The 23978-nt window shown below is 34.0% G+C and overlaps 1 protein-coding gene across 2 annotated transcripts; it reads left to right on the forward strand.

The window, feature by feature from the left end:
• Nucleotides 1–7032: 7032 nt before the first annotated feature.
• On the forward strand, nt 7033–9180 carry LOC25481099 (probable pectinesterase/pectinesterase inhibitor 7). 2 transcript variants are annotated; one of them, XM_039829823.1, is made up of 3 exons: nt 7036–7249; nt 7973–8075; nt 8266–8957. In XM_039829823.1, exons 1-3 carry the CDS (start codon nt 7097–7099, stop codon nt 8955–8957), a joined length of 948 nt encoding a protein of 315 aa, XP_039685757.1. In that variant the 5' UTR covers nt 7036–7096. The 2 variants fall into 2 exon arrangements, with proteins under 2 accessions (XP_039685756.1, XP_039685757.1); XM_039829822.1 differs by having other exon boundaries at nt 7033–8075; nt 8266–9180.
• The last annotated feature ends 14798 nt before the right edge of the window (nt 9181–23978 follow it).

Raw genomic sequence — 23978 nt, forward strand, 5'->3', positions numbered from 1 at the left:
CATCCAAGGCCCAATTAGAAGTACAATTGTGAATCAGCATTAGTGAAGACGATGTTTCAACCGATGGGGAAATGTTCTCGTTGAAGATACTACAAGCACTTAAAAGCTCAAGGGAGCTCAACAAGTGATTTAAAAAAAAAAAAAAAACTAGTAAACTTTGGAAAATCAAGCTAGATTATGTCAACCCTGATAAAGATACCTAACCCCCCAGATGAAAATCATTTCCACTTCGGAGTCTAAAATTTTAAAATTACAAGATGAAATACATGCCCTTGAAATTGCTCATGAAGATACTCAAAAATCACATGTTGAACCACAATTAAAATGTAAAGAAGTTGAAAGTTGGATGGATTTTGCTGTATCTAAAAATTGCAAATATTAGATAGAGAGATTAGATATCTAAAAACTAAATTGACATATTCTCCTCGTAAAGAGAATTTGAAACTAGCTAAAGAAGTGAAGACGTTGAAAAAGCCTCATAAAAGAAATTTCAATAATCTTATAAGAAATTCTTTAAGGCAATTAATAAGAATCATTCTGAAAATGAAAGTAGATCTCATGTTTCTCATGAAGTCAAATCTCTTCCTTTTCATATTGTTTGTCATTATTGTTGCAAGAAATTAGGTCATACCATATCAAAGTGATACATACGGAAATATATGGTTCTAAAGGTAGGATGATTTGGATACTCAATTGCAACATTCATGCTACAAACCATCAATGACCCAATATTAGTTAGATACCTACAAAACATACTTGATTTTATGTGATAAGTGCTCAAAAGTAATATATGTTATGTGTTAATTTAGGTATTTTAGTGACTTGTTTTGCAAGTTATCTAAGGAAAAACTACCATTTGTTGTAATTTTGCCATTTATGCTTTATGTGCCTTATTCTACTCAATTTGTGTAGGAAATGACAAGCAAGGACCAAGAAACGATTTTTTGAGCCAAGCCAAACTCGCTTAAGCGAGTTCAACTCACTTAAGCGAGAAAGTTCCAGAGAGCGGCAGACGAACTCGCTTCTAGCACGCTTCCAACTCGCTTAAAGCGAGATCAGTTCGCTTAAGTGAGTTTTTTTTCCAGAGAGCAAGTGAAGAATTTGCTCTCAACTCGCTTCAAGCAGCTCAAGCAAATGAAGCCAACTCGCTTAAAGCGAGATCAATTCGCTTAAGCGAGTTTTGTCTAGAGGGCAAGTGAAAAATTCGCTCTCAACTCGCTTCAAACACGTTTATAGCGAGATTCAACAAGGTCAATGGATAAGGTCCACGTGGCAGTCTTTCAATGGCAAGAGTGGGATTCTTTGGCAACCCGTTTAAGCGACTTCAGCTCACTTGAAATGAGTTTGCCTGAACTTAGCCTATATAAATAGCTCTCTCTCTCTCTCTCTCTCTCTCTCCTTTGAATCTTTTCACCGTTTTATTCATTTTGTAGTTTTTAGAGAGAGAGAGAGAGAGAGAGAGAGTAAGACATTTCTAGTGAGAGAAACACAAATCAAGCATGTTAGAAGTAGATTCTTCCTAGGATTTGTAGAGATATCATGAATCTTAGTATGGAATCTTCATCTTTCTTCCATCTTTTGCAAAGTTATCATAGACATATGTAGCTACATCTACGCTTGTGGTTTTTAAGGTATTCAAACAAGCTATTAATTTGTAATCTTTGATCATTTAATTTAAGGTTCTAGCTTATTTATTCAATATTGTTATTATTCTTGAGTTTAATGCTTTATTTAAGATTTGAAATGTTATTGAAAGATTGTCATACCCCAATTTTTGACCTAAGGTCACACTGACGCATGTCATTTGACCCTGATCAGTCCCTAACTTTTCAATGAAAAATCTCTATGAAGGTACTTTAAAATACCTCATTTTTGAATCCGAGTCGGGCCCTCTTCTCTATTTATTTTTATTTCCATCTTTTATTTTTAAATTAACTTTAATTTTGCTTTTAAAAAATCTTTTTATTGTTGTCTTTATCTTGTTTTTATTTCATTATTTTTGTCCAATGATAAATCCAAAAACGGTCCCAATCCAAAAATTGCAGTCTGTCACACGAGCGTGCTTCACCTCATCTCAATCCAAATCCAGCAAAACGCGTTGCAATCCAACAACAGCTAACACGCTCCTCTCATCTCAGCACAAGTTTCTGCTCATCTCAACAAACCCTAGTCTCAGCCTTACCCTATAAATACAACCTGAAAGACAACCAGAAAAGGACAGGAATAAAACAAGACAGGAAACACATAAGAGAAAGCCAGCAACGCACACACAGAGGGAAGCGGAATCGCACATCAAGCAATTGGAGTCCAACCACAAACCTACCGCGACGTTCGTGAATCCAAGCCATCACCACCGATCCAAACAAGGCCGCTATTCCAAACACGGCAGCACCTCACGAATCCAAATCCGGTTCGAAATCAGACGCAAAAGGTTTTTGTTTTCCTCTTTTTTTTAGTTTTGAATTTGTCTGTGAACTTCCTGGAAGTTTTTGGTTTAGAAAGGGTTTAGATCTTAGAATATAAAAAAAAAAATCAAAAGAGAAGAAAGAAAGTAGTAGAGGTGTAGAAGAAATAGAATAAAAAAAGCAAATTAGGGTTCCGGCCAACCGCCGCTGGAACCCACCTTACCTCCGTCGGAGAAGATGAAGTTTCGCCGGAAACTTCATATCACAACCCAGAAAATGAAGAACATAGAAGAGAGAGTAGAGAGAGAACCGAGAGAGGGAAAGAATGGCAGAGAGAGAAAAGACTTGAGAACATGAAAGAAAAACCGGTCCATAGCCCATATATACATGTCAAACCGGTTCGGTTCTCTGGAACTGACCCAGGGTTTGAACTGAACCGGCCCCAGCCTGTCCTCTAAGTCCAATTCCGAAATTGTTCTTCGGCCCAACTCTCTGCTGTTTTATTTTCTGCTTGCTGTTTGCATCTACCTGAATATTGCTGCACCCCTACCTTGTGATTGAACCCCATTTTATTTTAAGTCTTGCATGCATTTTATTTTATTCTGTTAACCTTGCATTTGGTTGATCTAAATAATTAGAATGTAATCTAGGATTGATGTAAATAATTTATTTTCTTTTTGTCATTTATTTTTCCGCAGACTTTAGAATGTATCATAGGCCTTTTATGTAATAGTCGTAGGTGCAAATATGGGTGCGTGTGTGGGTGTATGCTTTATTTTTATGCTTTTTAGTTTACGGTAATGGTCTTTGTGGTGATCCAACGTCACTACAAAGTACCTACGCTTTTACTTTCTTTTACTTTCTTACTCCGTTAGTTTTAATTTTAGTTATTATTCAAAAAAACAACAAAAACATGCAAATAACAAAAATCACAAAAAAAGTTTTTTTACAATAAACCTTGATCCTAAATCAAGTGATCGTTTATTTTATTTTATTTTCTTAATCAAACTTCAATCAATCTAATCATACTTTGAGCCCATTTTCTTTAATATAAAAAATACAAACAAGCTTATTTTGCCACTCGGCTTTTATTTTTAAAACTTTTTTTCAAAACTAATAAAAAACACACAACCAATCAAACGTCAATTTCTACCCCGAACTACGAGGTTTTGATCCCTCACGGGTACGTAGGCAGAGGACACTCGTCCTTCCAAACAATAAAAACTGTAGATAATTTAGGTCTCACTTTCTTTTTCTTTTAATCATCCCATTAACTCCTTTTTCAAAAGCAAGCAAGTTTATAGCACATTAATTAAATAAAATCAAGAGGTTCACGTAGAGTACTACGGACATAAAGGGTGCTAATACCTTCCCTTTATGTAACTAACCCCCGAACCCAAAATCTTTTCAAAATTGGGTAGTTTGAACTTTTTTTCCCCTTTTCTTAATAAAATTAAATGTTCAGTCGTGAAATAATTAGTGAGTCAAAAGCTAATCAAATAGCCTTGATCTCCGAAAAATGACGCGACAAAGATACTTTTGGGTCTAGGGTTAGAATAATAATCTATCAAAGTTTTTATTCTCGACATAGGGTTTAAGTTTTGGTAATCACTTTGTAATCAAGAACTTAATGCTATTGGATCGTTTAATAGATTGAGAAAACGTCAATTAGACGATATGATTGAACTCATGAAGTTATTTAGACATAAATAACGATTGAAATCATGACATTATTTAGACATGAATAATGTTGTTGAGTGATTGTGATAATGTCGTTTGAAGATCTAGAATATGTTATTTGATCATGAGATTGCAGTTGTTACGCTTGGTTGATTAACTCTAACCCCAAGTGAAATGACCCTATCCCGTCTCTATTTATTTTTATGAAAATTAGTTATGATAGTTTTACACAAACAAACTTTTAAACCAGACACTTAAGATGATAAATGTCGTTGAATGATTTATTGTATACATTAATCCCTGTAGAGACGATATTAATATACTTACGTGTAAATAGAAATACGATGTGGAAAAATCTTACATCAGTATGTTTGGGAGCATCAAGAAATAAATAATCCACTAGTGAAAAATCGCTCCAAGTATGTTGTTTGATATGACTAATCAAATTTGAAGAATCAAGTGCAGTAATCGAAGGTTTGGTCACCAATGAAATTATAAAAATACAACAAGGGTAAAATGTCAAGTGGACAAATTTTGTTAATTTTAGCTTACCAAGTCTGCACAAAGGTATATCTCTTAATCATCCACTCCACACACACACTTCTCAATCACTCTATTGTATTGACTAATCGAATTTGAAGAATCAAGTGTAGCAATCGAAGGTTTGGGATTGAGGGATTTCTAACTTCATCTTTCACTTTAGTCCATGTCCTTCATTTTGGTTTAATTTCTTTCACTTTAGTCCTTGTGACACATCATGCACCTTGTCAGCACAAAACATTTGCCACCTCATTAGTTAACAGGAGTTTTTAATGTCAAGGATTAATCTGATAACGTAAATGCACATCTTGGGACTACTTTGAATTTAATCTCGAGTCAGAGACATTTGTGATAACAAGTTGCAAATTCATGGACCAAAGTGACCATTTATCCACTAAATAATTGTACTCGCAGTTATCCCCTAATAAAATTTGCCTTAGTTACAGAGTGTGTAACTTAATTGATACTCGCATTTTAGGTAAACGTACATTATAACTGTTCGTCAGTTATCGATATGGAGACAGATATAATGGTCATTGTACGTGTGAATACCTTCGTACTTTTTTTTTGTAACGACATTTTTACGAAAATTAGTAAAATTATTAAAATATCTTTTTAATTAAATATAAAACTACCCCAAGTGAAGAAAAAAAATACTAACCTGTTTTCAAAATTTTCGTCTATTTTTTTATTTGTAGTTTTTTTGCAGAAGCGTGAGTGCAATATATTCATATACTTATTTATTACATTTTGTGTTGTCAAGAGAGGATGATGTAGTTCAACATAAATGATAAAAATTAATAATTTCTTCACGTGAATACTCATAGATATTCATATACTTGAATGATTTTTTTTTTTTAAATTAACATTATACACATCGATATTTGCGAATACTCATAGATGCCTTAAAATTCATTAAATACTCGTCTTACGAATATTCACAAGGATAAGGATAACGGAAAGGCACATATGTCATTTTTATATAGAACAAGAAGGGTGGAGATGATTGTTATTTCTATTTGTGGATACCATTATCATCCCTACATCATGTATATATAATTTCTTGTTTATTGCAATACAGCTTGGTCCTCGCATAGTATTTCGACGTTTTTAGATTTTTTTTGTCAAGTAGACTAATGACTAACATTCATCTTTTAGATGAATAAATGAGGTGTTCGGATTCAAACTTAGGCACATGCATACAACAATGCATTGTCCCTACCAACAAACTTATGTTCACGGGGACGTTTTTCGGCTATTTCTATTTTGCATGTGCATTATTTCTCTCTTGGTAGTGCTTAATAGAATAAAGTTATTACCCCAGCCTTTATTCTTTCATATTAATTAATCAATTTCGAAACCTACTTGACGAAACGACTAAAATGGACTTACTTGCAATTGATAAAGATTCGGTTATATTAATGACTATGACTATCTTCAATTTAACCAATCATATATTCAATGGTATACACGTAAGTGCAAAAGTCAGAGTTCAAAAACCGAGCGGAATCAACATCAAAATTTCAACATTTTTGTTTGTTGACCTAGTTCTACTCTTTTTTTTTTTTTATATTATACCAACCGGTTAGTTGAATTTCTCAATAATATTAGTGACAAATCTTGATGAGATCATGACTAGATTCAAACCTTGCCCCGACTTTTTGTTTTTCTTGGACTATTACATCTCTGAAATTAATCACTTTGAATCATTAACATAATGATTTACGATAGTTGGTTCTTAAAAAACCCCACCTATACAAGTACCAACTTAACAATTGGTTAGAAAGGAAGTAAAAAAAAACAATAAAATACCCTGCATGTAGTTTTTTTTTTGAATAAAAACTAGGCACAAGGTTGTTAGTATTAATATAACCTTGATTATCACATTGGAGGTTTTATCCAATCCAAATATAACCTTGAGAAACAATATATGTATCCACGATTGAACCAAAAAAAATATACATTGCACCCACGTTGATGTCGTCTCGTAGAAAATCTTTCGTTTTGTATTTTTGTGTCTAGTGATTGCTGGGAACCAACCCCACCCTGCCGTTAACATGCTATAATTTTATATTTCATGGCTATAAGGTAAGTCGTATATTATTCCTTAAAAAGATGTAAACAAATGAATTAATTAAATCCCAGGGAATACATCCACTTTAGATTGAACTTGATGAATGTTTCCTCATAAAATTAAATATATCACAATATCATGTTGGTTGGTAGGTACTTGGTGAATGCATTCATTCACGTACGGTAGCCACAATATCAACATCAAAGATACAAGGAGACAATATATTCAAATTCATTCTAACAAACTAGTTGACTTTCCAACATTCCCACTAATGATTATAATACGACAAATTAAAATCTTGATCTTAAATCTATATAAACCCTACAAGCCATGCACCTTAAGCTCATATCCCTCCTAGCAATAACAACATCCCTTTAATTCCTTCATCCAAAAACCAATGGCTTTCAAGCACAGATCCATTGCCTATCTACTTTCGATCTTGATCTTTGTATCCTTGCATGTAGCAAATGGTATTCCTCCAGAAACCATTTGTGGGTCCACCGTAAACCCTACTTATTGTAAAAACATACTTGCCAATCAAAATGGAAACATTTATGACTACGGTCGAATTTCAATTCGAAAATCCTTATCGCAATCCCGTAAGTTCATGAACTCAATAGACTCACACCTTCAAGGTGGTTCGTCTTTGTCTCAATCCACAATTCGTGCTCTTGAAGATTGTCGATTCCTTGCTGAATTGAGTTTTGAATACTTATCAAACACCTATACAACAACAAATCAATCTAGTAATGTTCTTCCAACTTCTCAAGCAGAAGACTTTGAAACTTTTCTTAGTGCCGTTTTGACTAATCAACAAACATGTTTGGAAGGTCTAAACACTATAGCTTCTGATCAGAGAGTGAAGAATGATTTGTTGTCATCGCTCTCCGATGATATGAAGCTTCATAGTGTCACCCTAGCGTTGTTCAAAAAAGGTTGGGTTCCTAAAAATAAAATAAGAACATCATGGCCACAAAATGGAAAGCATTTGAATTTCAAAAATGGTCGTTTGCCATTGAAGATGTCAAATAAAGCACGTGCTATTTATGATTCCGCTAGACGCAATGGGAGAAAACTACTTCAAACTAATACTAATGAAGATAGTGTTGTGGTGAGTGATGTTGTCGTTGTTAGTCAAGATGGAAGTGGAAACTTTACCGCAATCAATGACGCCGTAGCTGCTGCACCAAATAACACGGTTGCTAGTGATGGATACTTCTTCATATTTATCACCAAAGGTGTGTATCAAGAGTACGTATCTATACCCAAAAACAAAAAGTACTTGATGATGGTTGGAGAGGGAATCAATCAAACAGTTATCACAGGAGACCACAATGTTGTTGATGGTTTCACAACATTCAATTCGGCTACATTTGGTAAGCAAATTTAATACTTGGACATATTCAATATACCATTACAAAAGAAAAATGCCATTTCATCATAAATTGTTTAGCTATATACGGATTAAAAAATTCAGCAACCAATTGAAGATTTTCGGACCACAATGTTGAAGATAATCTATAGGTTAAAAATTTCACTAATTTGACGTTTCTTGTGAATTTTCAGCTGTAGTTGGTCAAGGGTTTGTGGCAGTTAACATAACATTTCGCAACACCGCTGGACCAAGCAAACACCAAGCAGTTGCACTAAGAAGTGGAGCAGATATGTCCACCTTCTATAGTTGTAGCTTTGAAGGGTATCAGGACACATTGTATACACATTCTCTAAGGCAGTTTTATCGAGAATGCGATATATACGGAACAGTTGACTTCATATTTGGAAATGGTGCAGTTGTTTTGCAAAATTGTAACATTTATCCTCGCCTTCCGCTAAGTGGACAATTCAATTCCATCACAGCTCAAGGTCGAACTGATCCAAATCAAAACACTGGAACTTCTATACAAAATGCAACTATTAAAGCAGCAGATGATTTGGCTCCGAAAGTTGGAACTGTACAAACATACCTTGGGAGACCGTGGAAAGAATATTCGAGGACAGTTTTTATGCAATCTTTCATGGACAGCTTCATAAACCCTGCTGGTTGGCATGAATGGAATGGTGATTTTGCGTTGAATACTTTGTACTATGCAGAGTACAGCAACAGAGGAGCGGGTTCAAGCACCGTGAATCGAGTGACATGGCCTGGTTATCATGTTATCGGTGCTACCGATGCAGCCAATTTCACGGTGTCCAATTTCTTGAGTGGTGATGATTGGATTCCTCAAACTGGTGTTCCATACTCCAGTGGATTGATATAGTCAAATTCAAACACCTAGAGTATGAAGTTGTTCAATTTTATATATTTTCTTCTATTTATATAAACGTGTTTTCTCTTCACACCTAGAGCATTTTTGTGTACGTTTTTCACAAAGGCAATATGAGAGTTTGTTGTAAATATCATATTATTATAAAATAATTGATGAATATACATGTCTCTCCAAAGGACATGATTGACTTCAGCAATGGATTCAGTTTATGGCCCGTGTTTATGTTTGCTTGATGCCTTTGTATAAATTTCATTATCGAGATTCTTTCACTACAAGAAACTATCGATTTACCTGCGGATTGTCCAGCGGAAATATATCCGCAGGAATACCTGAGGATATCATGCGGATATCGATACTGCGGTCTTTTCCTGCGGATTTACCCGCCGCACGAAACTCCGCAGGTAATTGTAACTTTTGCTGAGGATTTTCCAGGAAAGATTTTGAATTGTTTTTGGTCACTTTTCCTGCGGCTTTTCCTTAGGATTTGCTTAATTTTTATTTTTTTTAGCTTCTGTATGAAATTTAAATAATTGAAAGATTTAGTATTTTTTTTCCTATTTACATAGCATTAGAACACAAATTATATTTTTTGAACATGTCCAATTATATATATTTTTTTATACATATTCAATGTTAAAATATTAGCATGGGAACATGTATCCATGGCAAAATCCGCTGGAAACAAGTTTCCTGCGGAATATACATTGTTATCCGCAGGAAATGCCCCAGGAAAATCGTGAGTTTCTAGTACTGTTTATATTAGCATATGGAAATGGAAAACCTATGCTTCCATCTTTCTCACTTCAGGTCAGATTTTTACTGTCCACACCATACCTTTTTTTTCTCTCTTTATTTTACCCAATCAAGTTAACTCATAAAATCATGCGCCTTGTTGACCAATAATTATAATAATAGTTAATAAATTTGAGTCAATAAATCAAAAACGACAATTTGTCATCGTGAGCTTAGCTCAGTTGGTATGAACAATGCATAAAAATATGCAAGGTCTGGGATTCAAACCCCGGCCACCACAAAAAAAAAAATGATAATTTACTCAAAAGAATGACAGATAAGAACAACATCCAAGGCCCAATTAGAAGTACAATTGTGAATCAGCATTAGTGAAGACGATGTTTCAACCGATGGGGAAATGTTCTCGTTGAAGATACTACAAGCACTTAAAAGCTCAAGGGAGCTCAACAAGTGATTTAAAAAAAAAAAAAAAAAAACTAGTAAACTTTGGAAAATCAAGCTAGATTATGTCAACCCTGATAAAGATACCTAACCCCCCAGATGAAAATCATTTCCACTTCGGAGTCTAAAATTTTAAAATTACAAGATGAAATACATGCCCTTGAAATTGCTCATGAAGATACTCAAAAATCACATGTTGAACCACAATTAAAATGTAAAGAAGTTGAAAGTTGGATGGATTTTGCTGTATCTAAAAATTGCAAATATTAGATAAAGAGATTAGATATCTAAAAACTAAATTGACATATTCTCCTCGTAAAGAGAATTTGAAACTAGCTAAAGAAGTGAAGACGTTGAAAAAGCCTCATAAAAGAAATTTCAATAATCTTATAAGAAATTCTTTAAGGCAATTAATAAGAATCATTCTGAAAATGAAAGTAGATCTCATGTTTCTCATGAAGTCAAATCTCTTCCTTTTCATATTGTTTGTCATTATTGTTGCAAGAAATTAGGTCATACCATATCAAAGTGATACATACGGAAATATATGGTTCTAAAGGTAGGATGATTTGGATACTCAATTGCAACATTCATGCTACAAACCATCAATGACCCAATATTAGTTAGATACCTACAAAACATACTTGATTTTATGTGATAAGTGCTCAAAAGTAATATATGTTATGTGTTAATTTAGGTATTTTAGTGACTTGTTTTGCAAGTTATCTAAGGAAAAACTACCATTTGTTGTAATTTTGCCATTTATGCTTTATGTGCCTTACTCTACTCAATTTGTGTAGGAAATGACAAGCAAGGACCAAGAAACGATTTTTTGAGCCAAGCCAAACTCGCTTAAGCGAGTTCAACTCACTTAAGCGAGAAAGTTCCAGAGAGCGGCAGACGAACTCGCTTCTAGCACGCTTCCAACTCGCTTAAAGCGAGATCAGTTCGCTTAAGTGAGTTTTTTTTCCAGAGAGCAAGTGAAGAATTTGCTCTCAACTCGCTTCAAGCAGCTCAAGCAAATGAAGCCAACTCGCTTAAAGCGAGATCAGTTCGCTTAAGCGAGTTTTGTCTAGAGGGCAAGTGAAAAATTCGCTCTCAACTCGCTCCAAACACGTTTAAAGCGAGATTCAACAAGGTCAATGGATAAGGTCCACGTGGCAGTCTTTCAATGGCAAGAGTGGGATTCTTTGGCAACCCGTTTAAGCGACTTCAGCTCACTTGAAATGAGTTTGCCTGAACTTAGCCTATATAAATAGCTCTCTCTCTCTCTCTCTCTCTCTCTCTCTCTCTCTCCTTTGAATCTTTTCACGTTTTATTCATTTTGTAGTTTTTAGAGAGAGAGAGTAAGACATTTCTAGTGAGAGAAACACAAATCAAGCATGTTAGAAGTAGATTCTTCCTAGGATTTGTAGAGATATCATGAATCTTAGTATGGAATCTTCATCTTTCTTCCATCTTTTGCAAAGTTATCATAGACATATGTAGCTAAATCTACGCTTGTGGTTTTTAAGGTATTCAAACAAGCTATTAATTTGTAATCTTTGATCATTTAATTTAAGGTTCTAGCTTATTTATTCTATATTGTTATTATTCTTGAGTTTAATGCTTTATTTAAGATTTGAAATGTTATTGAAAGATTGTCATACCCCAATTTTTGACCTAAGGTCACACTGACGCATGTCATTTGACCCTGATCAGTCCCTAACTTTTCAATGAAAAATCTCTATGAAGGTACTTTAAAATACCTCATTTTTGAATCCGAGTCGGGCCCTCTTCTCTATTTATTTTTATTTCCATCTTTTATTTTTAAATTAACTTTAATTAACTTTAATTTTGCTTTTAAAAAAACTTTTTATTGTTGTCTTTATCTTGTTTTTATTTCATTATTTTTGTCCAATGATCAATCCAAAAAAGGTCCCAATCCAAAAGTTGCAGTCTGTCACACGAGCGTGCTTCACCTCATCTCAATCCAAATCCAGCAAAACGCGTTGGAATCCAACAACAGCTAACACGCTCCTCTCATCTCAGCACAAGTTTCTGCTCATCTCAACAAACCCTAGTCTCAGCCTTACCCTATAAATACAACCCGAAAGACAACCAGAAAAGGACAGGAATAAAACAAGACAGGAAACACATAAGAGAAAGCCAGCAACGCACACACAGAGGGAAGCGGAATCGCACATCAAGCAATTGGAGTCCAACCACAAACCTACCGCGACGTTCGTGAATCCAAGCCATCACCACCGATCCAAACAAGGCCGCTATTCCAAACACGGCAGCACCTCACGAATCCAAATCCGGTTCGAAATCAGACGCAAAAGGTTTTTGTTTTCCTCTTTTTTTTAGTTTTGAATTTGTCTGTGAACTTCCTGTAAGTTTTTGGTTTAGAAAGGGTTTAGATCTTAGAATATAAAAAAAAAATCAAAAGAGAAGAAAGAAAGTAGTAGAGGTGTAGAAGAAATAGAATAAAAAAAGCAAATTAGGGTTCCGGCCAACCGCCGCTGGAACCCACCTTACCTCCGTCGGAGAAGATGAAGTTTCGCCGGAAACTTCATATCACAACCCAGAAAATGAAGAACATAGAAGAGAGAGTAGAGAGAGAACCGAGAGAGGGAAAGAATGGCAGAGAGAGAAAAGACTTGAGAACATGAAAGAAAAACCGGTCCATAGCCCATATATACATGTCAAACCGGTTCGGTTCTCTGGAACTGACCCAGGGTTTGAACTGAACCGGCCCCAGCCTGTCCTCTAAGTCCAATTCCGAAATTGTTCTTCGGCCCAACTCTCTGCTGTTTTATTTTCTGCTTGCTGTTTGCATCTACCTGAATATTGCTGCACCCCTACCTTGTGATTGAACCCCATTTTATTTTAAGTCTTGCATGCATTTTATTTTATTCTGTTAACCTTGCATTTGGTTGATCTAAATAATTAGAATGTAATCTAGGATTGATGTAAATAATTTATTTTCTTTTTGTCATTTATTTTTCCGCAGACTTTAGAATGTATCATAGGCCATTTATGTAATAGTCGTAGGTGCAAATATGGGTGCGTGTGTGGGTGTATGCTTTATTTTTATGCTTTTTAGTTTACGGTAATGGTCTTTGTGGTGATCCAACGTCACTACAAAGTACCTACGCTTTTACTTTCTTTTACTTTCTTACTCCGTTAGTTTTAATTTTAGTTATTATTCAAAAAAACAACAAAAACATGCAAATAACAAAAATCACAAAAAAAGTTTTTTTACAATAAACCTTGATCCTAAATCAAGTGATCGTTTATTTTATTTTATTTTCTTAATCAAACTTCAATCAATCTAATCATACTTTGAGCCCATTTTCTTTAATATAAAAAATACAAACAAGCTTATTTTGCCACTCGGCTTTTATTTTTAAAACTTTTTTTCAAAACTAATAAAAAACACAACCAATCAAACGTCAATTTCTACCCCGAACTACGAGGTTTTGATCCCTCCGGGTACGTAGGCAGAGGACACTCGTCCTTCCAAACAATAAAAACTGTAGATAATTTAGGTCTCACTTTCTTTTTCTTTTAATCATCCCATTAACTCCTTTTTCAAAAGCAAGCAAGTTTATAGCACATTAATTAAATAAAATCAAGAGGTTCACGTAGAGTACTACGGACATAAAGGGTGCTAATACCTTCCCTTTATGTAACTAACCCCCGAACCCAAAATCTTTTCAAAATTGGGTAGTTTAAACTTTTTTTCCCCTTTTCTTAATAAAATTAAATGTTCAGTCGTGAAATAATTAGTGAGTCAAAAGCTAATCAAATAGCCTTGATCTCCGAAAAATGACGCGACAAAGATACTTTTGGGTCTAGGGTTAGAATAATAATCTATCAAAGTTTTTATTCTCGACATAGGGTTTAAGTTTTGGTAATCACTTTGTAATCAAGAACTTAATGCTATTGGATCGTTTAATAGATTGAGAAAACGTCGATTAGACGATATGATTGAACTCATGAAGTTATTTAGACATAAATAACGATTGAAATCATGACATTATTTAGACATGAATAATGTTGTTGAGTGATTGTGATAATATCGTTTGAAAATCTAGAATCTGTTATTTGATCATGAGGTTGCAGTTGTTACGCTTGGTTGATTAACTCTAATCCCAAGTGAAATGACCCTATCCCGTCTCTATTTATTTTTAGGAAAATTAGTTATGATAGTTTTACACAAACAAACTTTTAAACCAAACACTTAAGATGATAAATGTCGTTGAATGATTTATTATATACATTAGTCCCTGTAGAGACGATATTAATATACTTACGTGTAAATAGAAATACGATGTGGAAAAATCTTACATCAGTATGTTTGGGAGCATCAAGAAATAAATAATCCACTAGTGAAAAATCGCTCCAAGTATGTTGTTTGATATGACTAATCAAATTTGAAGAATCAAGTGCAGTAATCGAAGGTTTGGTCACCAATGAAATTATAAAAATACAACAAGGGTAAAATGTCAAGTGGACAAATTTTGTTAATTTTAGCTTACCAAGTCTGCACAAAGGTATATCTCTTAATCATCCACTCCACACACACACTTCTCAATCACTCTATTGTATTGACTAATCGAATTTGAAGAATCAAGTGTAGCAATCGAAGGTTTGGGATTTAGGGATTTCTAACTTCATCTTTCACTTTAGTCCATGTCCTTCATTTTGGTTCAATTTCTTTCACTTTAGTCTTTGTGACACATCATGCATCTTGTCAGCACAAAACATTTGTCACCTCATTAGTTAACAGGAGTTTTTAATGTCAAGGATTAATCTGATAACGTAAATGCACATCTTGGGACTACTTTGAATTTAATCTCGAGTCAGAGACATTTGTGATAACAAGTTGCAAATTCATGGACCAAAGTGACCATTTATCCACTAAATAATTGTACTCGCAGTTATCCCCTAATAAAATTTGCCTTAGTTACAGAGTGTGTAACTTAATTGATACTCGCATTTTAGGTAAACGTACATTATAACTGTTCGTCAGTTATCGATATGGAGACAGATATAATGGTCATTGTACGTGTGAATACCTTCGTACTTTTTTTTTGTAACGACATTTTTACGAAAATTAGTAAAATTATTAAAATATCTTTTTAATTAAATATAAAACTACCCCAAGTGAAGAAAAAAAATACTAACCTGTTTTCAAAATTTTCGTCTATTTTTTTATTTGTAGTTTTTTTGCAGAAGCGTGAGTGCAATATATTCATATACTTATTTATTACATTTTGTGTTGTCAAGAGAGGATGATGTAGTTCAACATAAATGATAAAAATTAATAATTTCTTCACGTGAATACTCATAGATATTCATATACTTGAATGATTTTTTTTTTTTAAATTAACATTATACACATCGATATTTGCGAATACTCATAGATGCCTTAAAATTCATTAAATACTCGTCTTACGAATATTCACAAGGATAAGGATAACGGAAAGGCACATATGTCATTTTTATATAGAACAAGAAGGGTGGAGATGATTGTTATTTCTATTTGTGGATACCATTATCATCCCTACATCATGTATATATAATTTCTTGTTTATTGCAATACAGCTTGGTCCTCGCATAGTATTTCGACGTTTTTAGATTTTTTTTGTCAAGTAGACTAATGACTAACATTCATCTTTTAGGTGAATAAATGAGGTGTTCGGAGTTCAAACTTAGGCGCATGCATACAACAATGCATTATCCCTATCAACAAACTTATGTTCACGGGGACGTTTTTCGGCTATTTCTATTTTGCATGTGCATTATTTCTCTCTTGGTAGTGCTTAATAGAATAAAGTTATTACCCCAGCCTTTATTCTTTCATATTAATTAATCAATTTCGAAACCTACTTGACGAAACGACTAAAATGGACTTACTTGCAATTGATAAAGATTCGGTTATATTAATGACTATGATTATGTTCAATTTAACCAATCATATATTTAACGGAATACACGTAAGTGGAAAAGTCACAGTTCAAGCACCGTGAATCGAGTGACATGGCCTGGTTATCATGTTATCGATGCTACCGATGCAGCCAATTTCACGGTGTCCAATTTCTTGAGTGGTGATGATTGGATTCCTCAAACTGGTGTTCCATACTCCAGTGGATTGATATAGTCAAATTCAAACACCTAGAGTATGAAGTTGTTCAATTTTATATATTTTCTTCTATTTATATAAACGTGTTTTCTCTTCACACCTAGAGCATTTTTGTGTACGTTTTTCACAAAGGCAATATGAGAGTTTGTTGTAAATATCATATTATTATAAAATAATTGATGAATATACATGTCTCTCCAAAGGACATGATTGACTTCAGCAATGGATTCAGTTTATGGCCCGTGTTTATGTTTGCATGATGCCTTTGTATAAATTTCATTATCGAGATTCTTTCACTACTAGAAACTATCGATTTACCTGCGGATTGTCCAGCGGAAATATATCCGCTGGAATACCTGAGGATATCATGCGGTTATCGATACTGCGGTCTTTTCCTGCGGATTTATCCGCCGCACGAAACTCCGCAGGTAATTGTAACTTTTGCTGAGGATTTTCCAGGAAAGATTTTGAATTGTTTTTGGTCACTTTTCCTTAGGATTTGCTTAATTTTTATTTTTTTTAGCTTCTGTATGAAATTTAAATAATTGAAAGATTTAGTATTTTTTTTTTCCTATTTACATAGTATTAGAACACAAATTATATTTTTTGAACATGTCCAATTATATATATATTTTTATACATATTCAATGTTAAAATATTAGCATGGGAACATGTATCCATGGCAAAATCCGCTGGAAACAAGTTTCCTGCGGAATATACATTGTTATCCGCAGGAAATGCCCCAGGAAAATCGTGAGTTTCTAGTACTGTTTATATTAGCATATGGAAATGGAAAACCTATGCTTCCATCTTTCTCACTTCAGGTCAGATTTTTACTGTCCACACCATACCTTTTTTTTCTCTCTCTATTTTACCCAATCAAGTTAACTCATAAAATCATGCGCCTTGTTGACCAATAATTATAATAATAGTTAATAAATTTGAGTCAATAAATCAAAAACGACAATTTGTCCTCGTGAGCTTAGCTCAGTTGGTATGAACAATGCATAAAAATATGCAAGGTCTGGGATTCAAACCCCGGCCACCACAAAAAAAAACGATAATTTACTCAAAAGAATGACAGATAAGAACAACATCCAAGGCCCAATTAGAAGTACAATTGTGAATCAGCATTAGTGAAGACGATGTTTCAACCGATGGGGAAATGTTCTCGTTGAAGATACTACAAGCACTTAAAAGCTCAAGGGAGCTCAACAAGTGATTTAAAAAAAAAAAAAAAACTAGTAAACTTTGGAAAATCAAGCTAGATTATGTCAACCCTGATAAAGATACCTAACCCCCCAGATGAAAATCATTTCCACTTCGGAGTCTAAAATTTTAAAATTACAAGATGAAATACATGCCCTTGAAATTGCTCATGAAGATACTCAAAAATCACATGTTGAACCACAATTAAAATGTAAAGAAGTTGAAAGTTGGATGGATTTTGCTGTATCTAAAAATTGCAAATATTAGATAAAGAGATTAGATATCTAAAAACTAAATTGACATATTCTCCTCGTAAAGAGAATTTGAAACTAGCTAAAGAAGTGAAGACGTTGAAAAAGCCTCATAAAAGAAATTTCAATAATCTTATAAGAAATTCTTTAAGGCAATTAATAAGAATCATTCTGAAAATGAAAGTAGATCTCATGTTTCTCATGAAGTCAAATCTCTTCCTTTTCATATTGTTTGTCATTATTGTTGCAAGAAATTAGGTCATACCATATCATAGTGATATATACGGAAATATATGGTTCTAAAGGTAGGATGATTTGGATACTCAATTGCAACATTCATGCTACAAACCATCAATGACCCAATATTAGTTAGATACCTACAAAACATACTTGATTTTATGTGATAAGTGCTCAAAAGTAATATATGTTATGTGTTAATTTAGGTATTTTAGTGACTTGTTTTGCAAGTTATCTAAGGAAAAACTACCATTTGTTGTAATTTTGCCATTTATGCTTTATGTGCCTTACTCTACTCAATTTGTGTAGGAAATGACAAGCAAGGACCAAGAAACGATTTTTTGAGCCAAGCCAAACTCGCTTAAGCGAGTTCAACTCACTTAAGCGAGTTCAACTCACTTAAGCGAGAAAGTTCCAGAGAGCGGCAGACGAACTCGCTTCTAGCACGCTTCCAACTCGCTTAAAGCGAGATCAGTTCGCTTAAGTGAGTTTTTTTTCCAGAGAGCAAGTGAAGAATTTGCTCTCAACTCGCTTCAAGCAGCTCAAGCAAATGAAGCCAACTCGCTTAAAGCGAGATCAGTTCGCTTAAGCGAGTTTTGTCTAGAGGGCAAGTGAAAAATTCGCTCTCAACTCGCTCCAAACACGTTTAAAGCGAGATTCAACAAGGTCAATGGATAAGGTCCACGTGGCAGTCTTTCAATGGCAAGAGTGGGATTCTTTGGCAACCCGTTTAAGCGACTTCAGCTCACTTGAAATGAGTTTGCCTGAACTTAGCCTATATAAATAGCTCTCTCTCTCTCTCTCTCTCTCTCTCTCTCTCTCTCCTTTGAATCTTTTCACGTTTTATTCATTTTGTAGTTTTTAGAGAGAGAGAGTAAGACATTTCTAGTGAGAGAAACACAAATCAAGCATGTTAGAAGTAGATTCTTCCTAGGATTTGTAGAGATATCATGAATCTTAGTATGGAATCTTCATCTTTCTTCCATCTTTTGCAAAGTTATCATAGACATATGTAGCTAAATCTACGCTTGTGGTTTTTAAGGTATTCAAACAAGCTATTAATTTGTAATCTTTGATCATTTAATTTAAGGTTCTAGCTTATTTATTCTATATTGTTATTATTCTTGAGTTTAATGCTTTATTTAAGATTTGAAATGTTATTGAAAGATTGTCATACCCCAATTTTTGACCTAAGGTCACACTGACGCATGTCATTTGACCCTGATCAGTCCCTAACTTTTCAATGAAAAATCTCTATGAAGGTACTTTAAAATACCTCATTTTTGAATCCGAGTCGGGCCCTCTTCTCTATTTATTTTTATTTCCATCTTTTATTTTTAAATTAACTTTAATTAACTTTAATTTTGCTTTTAAAAAAACTTTTTATTGTTGTCTTTATCTTGTTTTTATTTCATTATTTTTGTCCAATGATCAATCCAAAAAAGGTCCCAATCCAAAAGTTGCAGTCTGTCACACGAGCGTGCTTCACCTCATCTCAATCCAAATCCAGCAAAACGCGTTGGAATCCAACAACAGCTAACACGCTCCTCTCATCTCAGCACAAGTTTCTGCTCATCTCAACAAACCCTAGTCTCAGCCTTACCCTATAAATACAACCCGAAAGACAACCAGAAAAGGACAGGAATAAAACAAGACAGGAAACACATAAGAGAAAGCCAGCAACGCACACACAGAGGGAAGCGGAATCGCACATCAAGCAATTGGAGTCCAACCACAAACCTACCGCGACGTTCGTGAATCCAAGCCATCACCACCGATCCAAACAAGGCCGCTATTCCAAACACGGCAGCACCTCACGAATCCAAATCCGGTTCGAAATCAGACGCAAAAGGTTTTTGTTTTCCTCTTTTTTTTAGTTTTGAATTTGTCTGTGAACTTCCTGTAAGTTTTTGGTTTAGAAAGGGTTTAGATCTTAGAATATAAAAAAAAAATCAAAAGAGAAGAAAGAAAGTAGTAGAGGTGTAGAAGAAATAGAATAAAAAAAGCAAATTAGGGTTCCGGCCAACCGCCGCTGGAACCCACCTTACCTCCGTCGGAGAAGATGAAGTTTCGCCGGAAACTTCATATCACAACCCAGAAAATGAAGAACATAGAAGAGAGAGTAGAGAGAGAACCGAGAGAGGGAAAGAATGGCAGAGAGAGAAAAGACTTGAGAACATGAAAGAAAAACCGGTCCATAGCCCATATATACATGTCAAACCGGTTCGGTTCTCTGGAACTGACCCAGGGTTTGAACTGAACCGGCCCCAGCCTGTCCTCTAAGTCCAATTCCGAAATTGTTCTTCGGCCCAACTCTCTGCTGTTTTATTTTCTGCTTGCTGTTTGCATCTACCTGAATATTGCTGCACCCCTACCTTGTGATTGAACCCCATTTTATTTTAAGTCTTGCATGCATTTTATTTTATTCTGTTAACCTTGCATTTGGTTGATCTAAATAATTAGAATGTAATCTAGGATTGATGTAAATAATTTATTTTCTTTTTGTCATTTATTTTTCCGCAGACTTTAGAATGTATCATAGGCCATTTATGTAATAGTCGTAGGTGCAAATATGGGTGCGTGTGTGGGTGTATGCTTTATTTTTATGCTTTTTAGTTTACGGTAATGGTCTTTGTGGTGATCCAACGTCACTACAAAGTACCTACGCTTTTACTTTCTTTTACTTTCTTACTCCGTTAGTTTTAATTTTAGTTATTATTCAAAAAAACAACAAAAACATGCAAATAACAAAAATCACAAAAAAAGTTTTTTTACAATAAACCTTGATCCTAAATCAAGTGATCGTTTATTTTATTTTATTTTCTTAATCAAACTTCAATCAATCTAATCATACTTTGAGCCCATTTTCTTTAATATAAAAAATACAAACAAGCTTATTTTGCCACTCGGCTTTTATTTTTAAAACTTTTTTTCAAAACTAATAAAAAACACAACCAATCAAACGTCAATTTCTACCCCGAACTACGAGGTTTTGATCCCTCCGGGTACGTAGGCAGAGGACACTCGTCCTTCCAAACAATAAAAACTGTAGATAATTTAGGTCTCACTTTCTTTTTCTTTTAATCATCCCATTAACTCCTTTTTCAAAAGCAAGCAAGTTTATAGCACATTAATTAAATAAAATCAAGAGGTTCACGTAGAGTACTACGGACATAAAGGGTGCTAATACCTTCCCTTTATGTAACTAACCCCCGAACCCAAAATCTTTTCAAAATTGGGTAGTTTAAACTTTTTTTCCCCTTTTCTTAATAAAATTAAATGTTCAGTCGTGAAATAATTAGTGAGTCAAAAGCTAATCAAATAGCCTTGATCTCCGAAAAATGACGCGACAAAGATACTTTTGGGTCTAGGGTTAGAATAATAATCTATCAAAGTTTTTATTCTCGACATAGGGTTTAAGTTTTGGTAATCACTTTGTAATCAAGAACTTAATGCTATTGGATCGTTTAATAGATTGAGAAAACGTCGATTAGACGATATGATTGAACTCATGAAGTTATTTAGACATAAATAACGATTGAAATCATGACATTATTTAGACATGAATAATGTTGTTGAGTGATTGTGATAATATCGTTTGAAAATCTAGAATCTGTTATTTGATCATGAGGTTGCAGTTGTTACGCTTGGTTGATTAACTCTAATCCCAAGTGAAATGACCCTATCCCGTCTCTATTTATTTTTAGGAAAATTAGTTATGATAGTTTTACACAAACAAACTTTTAAACCAAACACTTAAGATGATAAATGTCGTTGAATGATTTATTATATACATTAGTCCCTGTAGAGACGATATTAATATACTTACGTGTAAATAGAAATACGATGTGGAAAAATCTTACATCAGTATGTTTGGGAGCATCAAGAAATAAATAATCCACTAGTGAAAAATCGCTCCAAGTATGTTGTTTGATATGACTAATCAAATTTGAAGAATCAAGTGCAGTAATCGAAGGTTTGGTCACCAATGAAATTATAAAAATACAACAAGGGTAAAATGTCAAGTGGACAAATTTTGTTAATTTTAGCTTACCAAGTCTGCACAAAGGTATATCTCTTAATCATCCACTCCACACACACACTTCTCAATCACTCTATTGTATTGACTAATCGAATTTGAAGAATCAAGTGTAGCAATCGAAGGTTTGGGATTTAGGGATTTCTAACTTCATCTTTCACTTTAGTCCATGTCCTTCATTTTGGTTCAATTTCTTTCACTTTAGTCTTTGTGACACATCATGCATCTTGTCAGCACAAAACATTTGTCACCTCATTAGTTAACAGGAGTTTTTAATGTCAAGGATTAATCTGATAACGTAAATGCACATCTTGGGACTACTTTGAATTTAATCTCGAGTCAGAGACATTTGTGATAACAAGTTGCAAATTCATGGACCAAAGTGACCATTTATCCACTAAATAATTGTACTCGCAGTTATCCCCTAATAAAATTTGCCTTAGTTACAGAGTGTGTAACTTAATTGATACTCGCATTTTAGGTAAACGTACATTATAACTGTTCGTCAGTTATCGATATGGAGACAGATATAATGGTCATTGTACGTGTGAATACCTTCGTACTTTTTTTTTGTAACGACATTTTTACGAAAATTAGTAAAATTATTAAAATATCTTTTTAATTAAATATAAAACTACCCCAAGTGAAGAAAAAAAATACTAACCTGTTTTCAAAATTTTCGTCTATTTTTTTATTTGTAGTTTTTTTGCAGAAGCGTGAGTGCAATATATTCATATACTTATTTATTACATTTTGTGTTGTCAAGAGAGGATGATGTAGTTCAACATAAATGATAAAAATTAATAATTTCTTCACGTGAATACTCATAGATATTCATATACTTGAATGATTTTTTTTTTTTAAATTAACATTATACACATCGATATTTGCGAATACTCATAGATGCCTTAAAATTCATTAAATACTCGTCTTACGAATATTCACAAGGATAAGGATAACGGAAAGGCACATATGTCATTTTTATATAGAACAAGAAGGGTGGAGATGATTGTTATTTCTATTTGTGGATACCATTATCATCCCTACATCATGTATATATAATTTCTTGTTTATTGCAATACAGCTTGGTCCTCGCATAGTATTTCGACGTTTTTAGATTTTTTTTGTCAAGTAGACTAATGACTAACATTCATCTTTTAGGTGAATAAATGAGGTGTTCGGAGTTCAAACTTAGGCGCATGCATACAACAATGCATTATCCCTATCAACAAACTTATGTTCACGGGGACGTTTTTCGGCTATTTCTATTTTGCATGTGCATTATTTCTCTCTTGGTAGTGCTTAATAGAATAAAGTTATTACCCCAGCCTTTATTCTTTCATATTAATTAATCAATTTCGAAACCTACTTGACGAAACGACTAAAATGGACTTACTTGCAATTGATAAAGATTCGGTTATATTAATGACTATGATTATGTTCAATTTAACCAATCATATATTTAACGGAATACACGTAAGTGGAAAAGTCACAGTTCAAGCACCGTGAATCGAGTGACATGGCCTGGTTATCATGTTATCGATGCTACCGATGCAGCCAATTTCACGGTGTCCAATTTCTTGAGTGGTGATGATTGGATTCCTCAAACTGGTGTTCCATACTCCAGTGGATTGATATAGTCAAATTCAAACACCTAGAGTATGAAGTTGTTCAATTTTATATATTTTCTTCTATTTATATAAACGTGTTTTCTCTTCACACCTAGAGCATTTTTGTGTACGTTTTTCACAAAGGCAATATGAGAGTTTGTTGTAAATATCATATTATTATAAAATAATTGATGAATATACATGTCTCTCCAAAGGACATGATTGACTTCAGCAATGGATTCAGTTTATGGCCCGTGTTTATGTTTGCATGATGCCTTTGTATAAATTTCATTATCGAGATTCTTTCACTACTAGAAACTATCGATTTACCTGCGGATT

Source organism: Medicago truncatula, chromosome 1 (assembly GCF_003473485.1).
Source record: "Medicago truncatula cultivar Jemalong A17 chromosome 1, MtrunA17r5.0-ANR, whole genome shotgun sequence".
In the NCBI taxonomy this organism is placed as follows: domain Eukaryota; kingdom Viridiplantae; phylum Streptophyta; class Magnoliopsida; order Fabales; family Fabaceae; genus Medicago; species Medicago truncatula.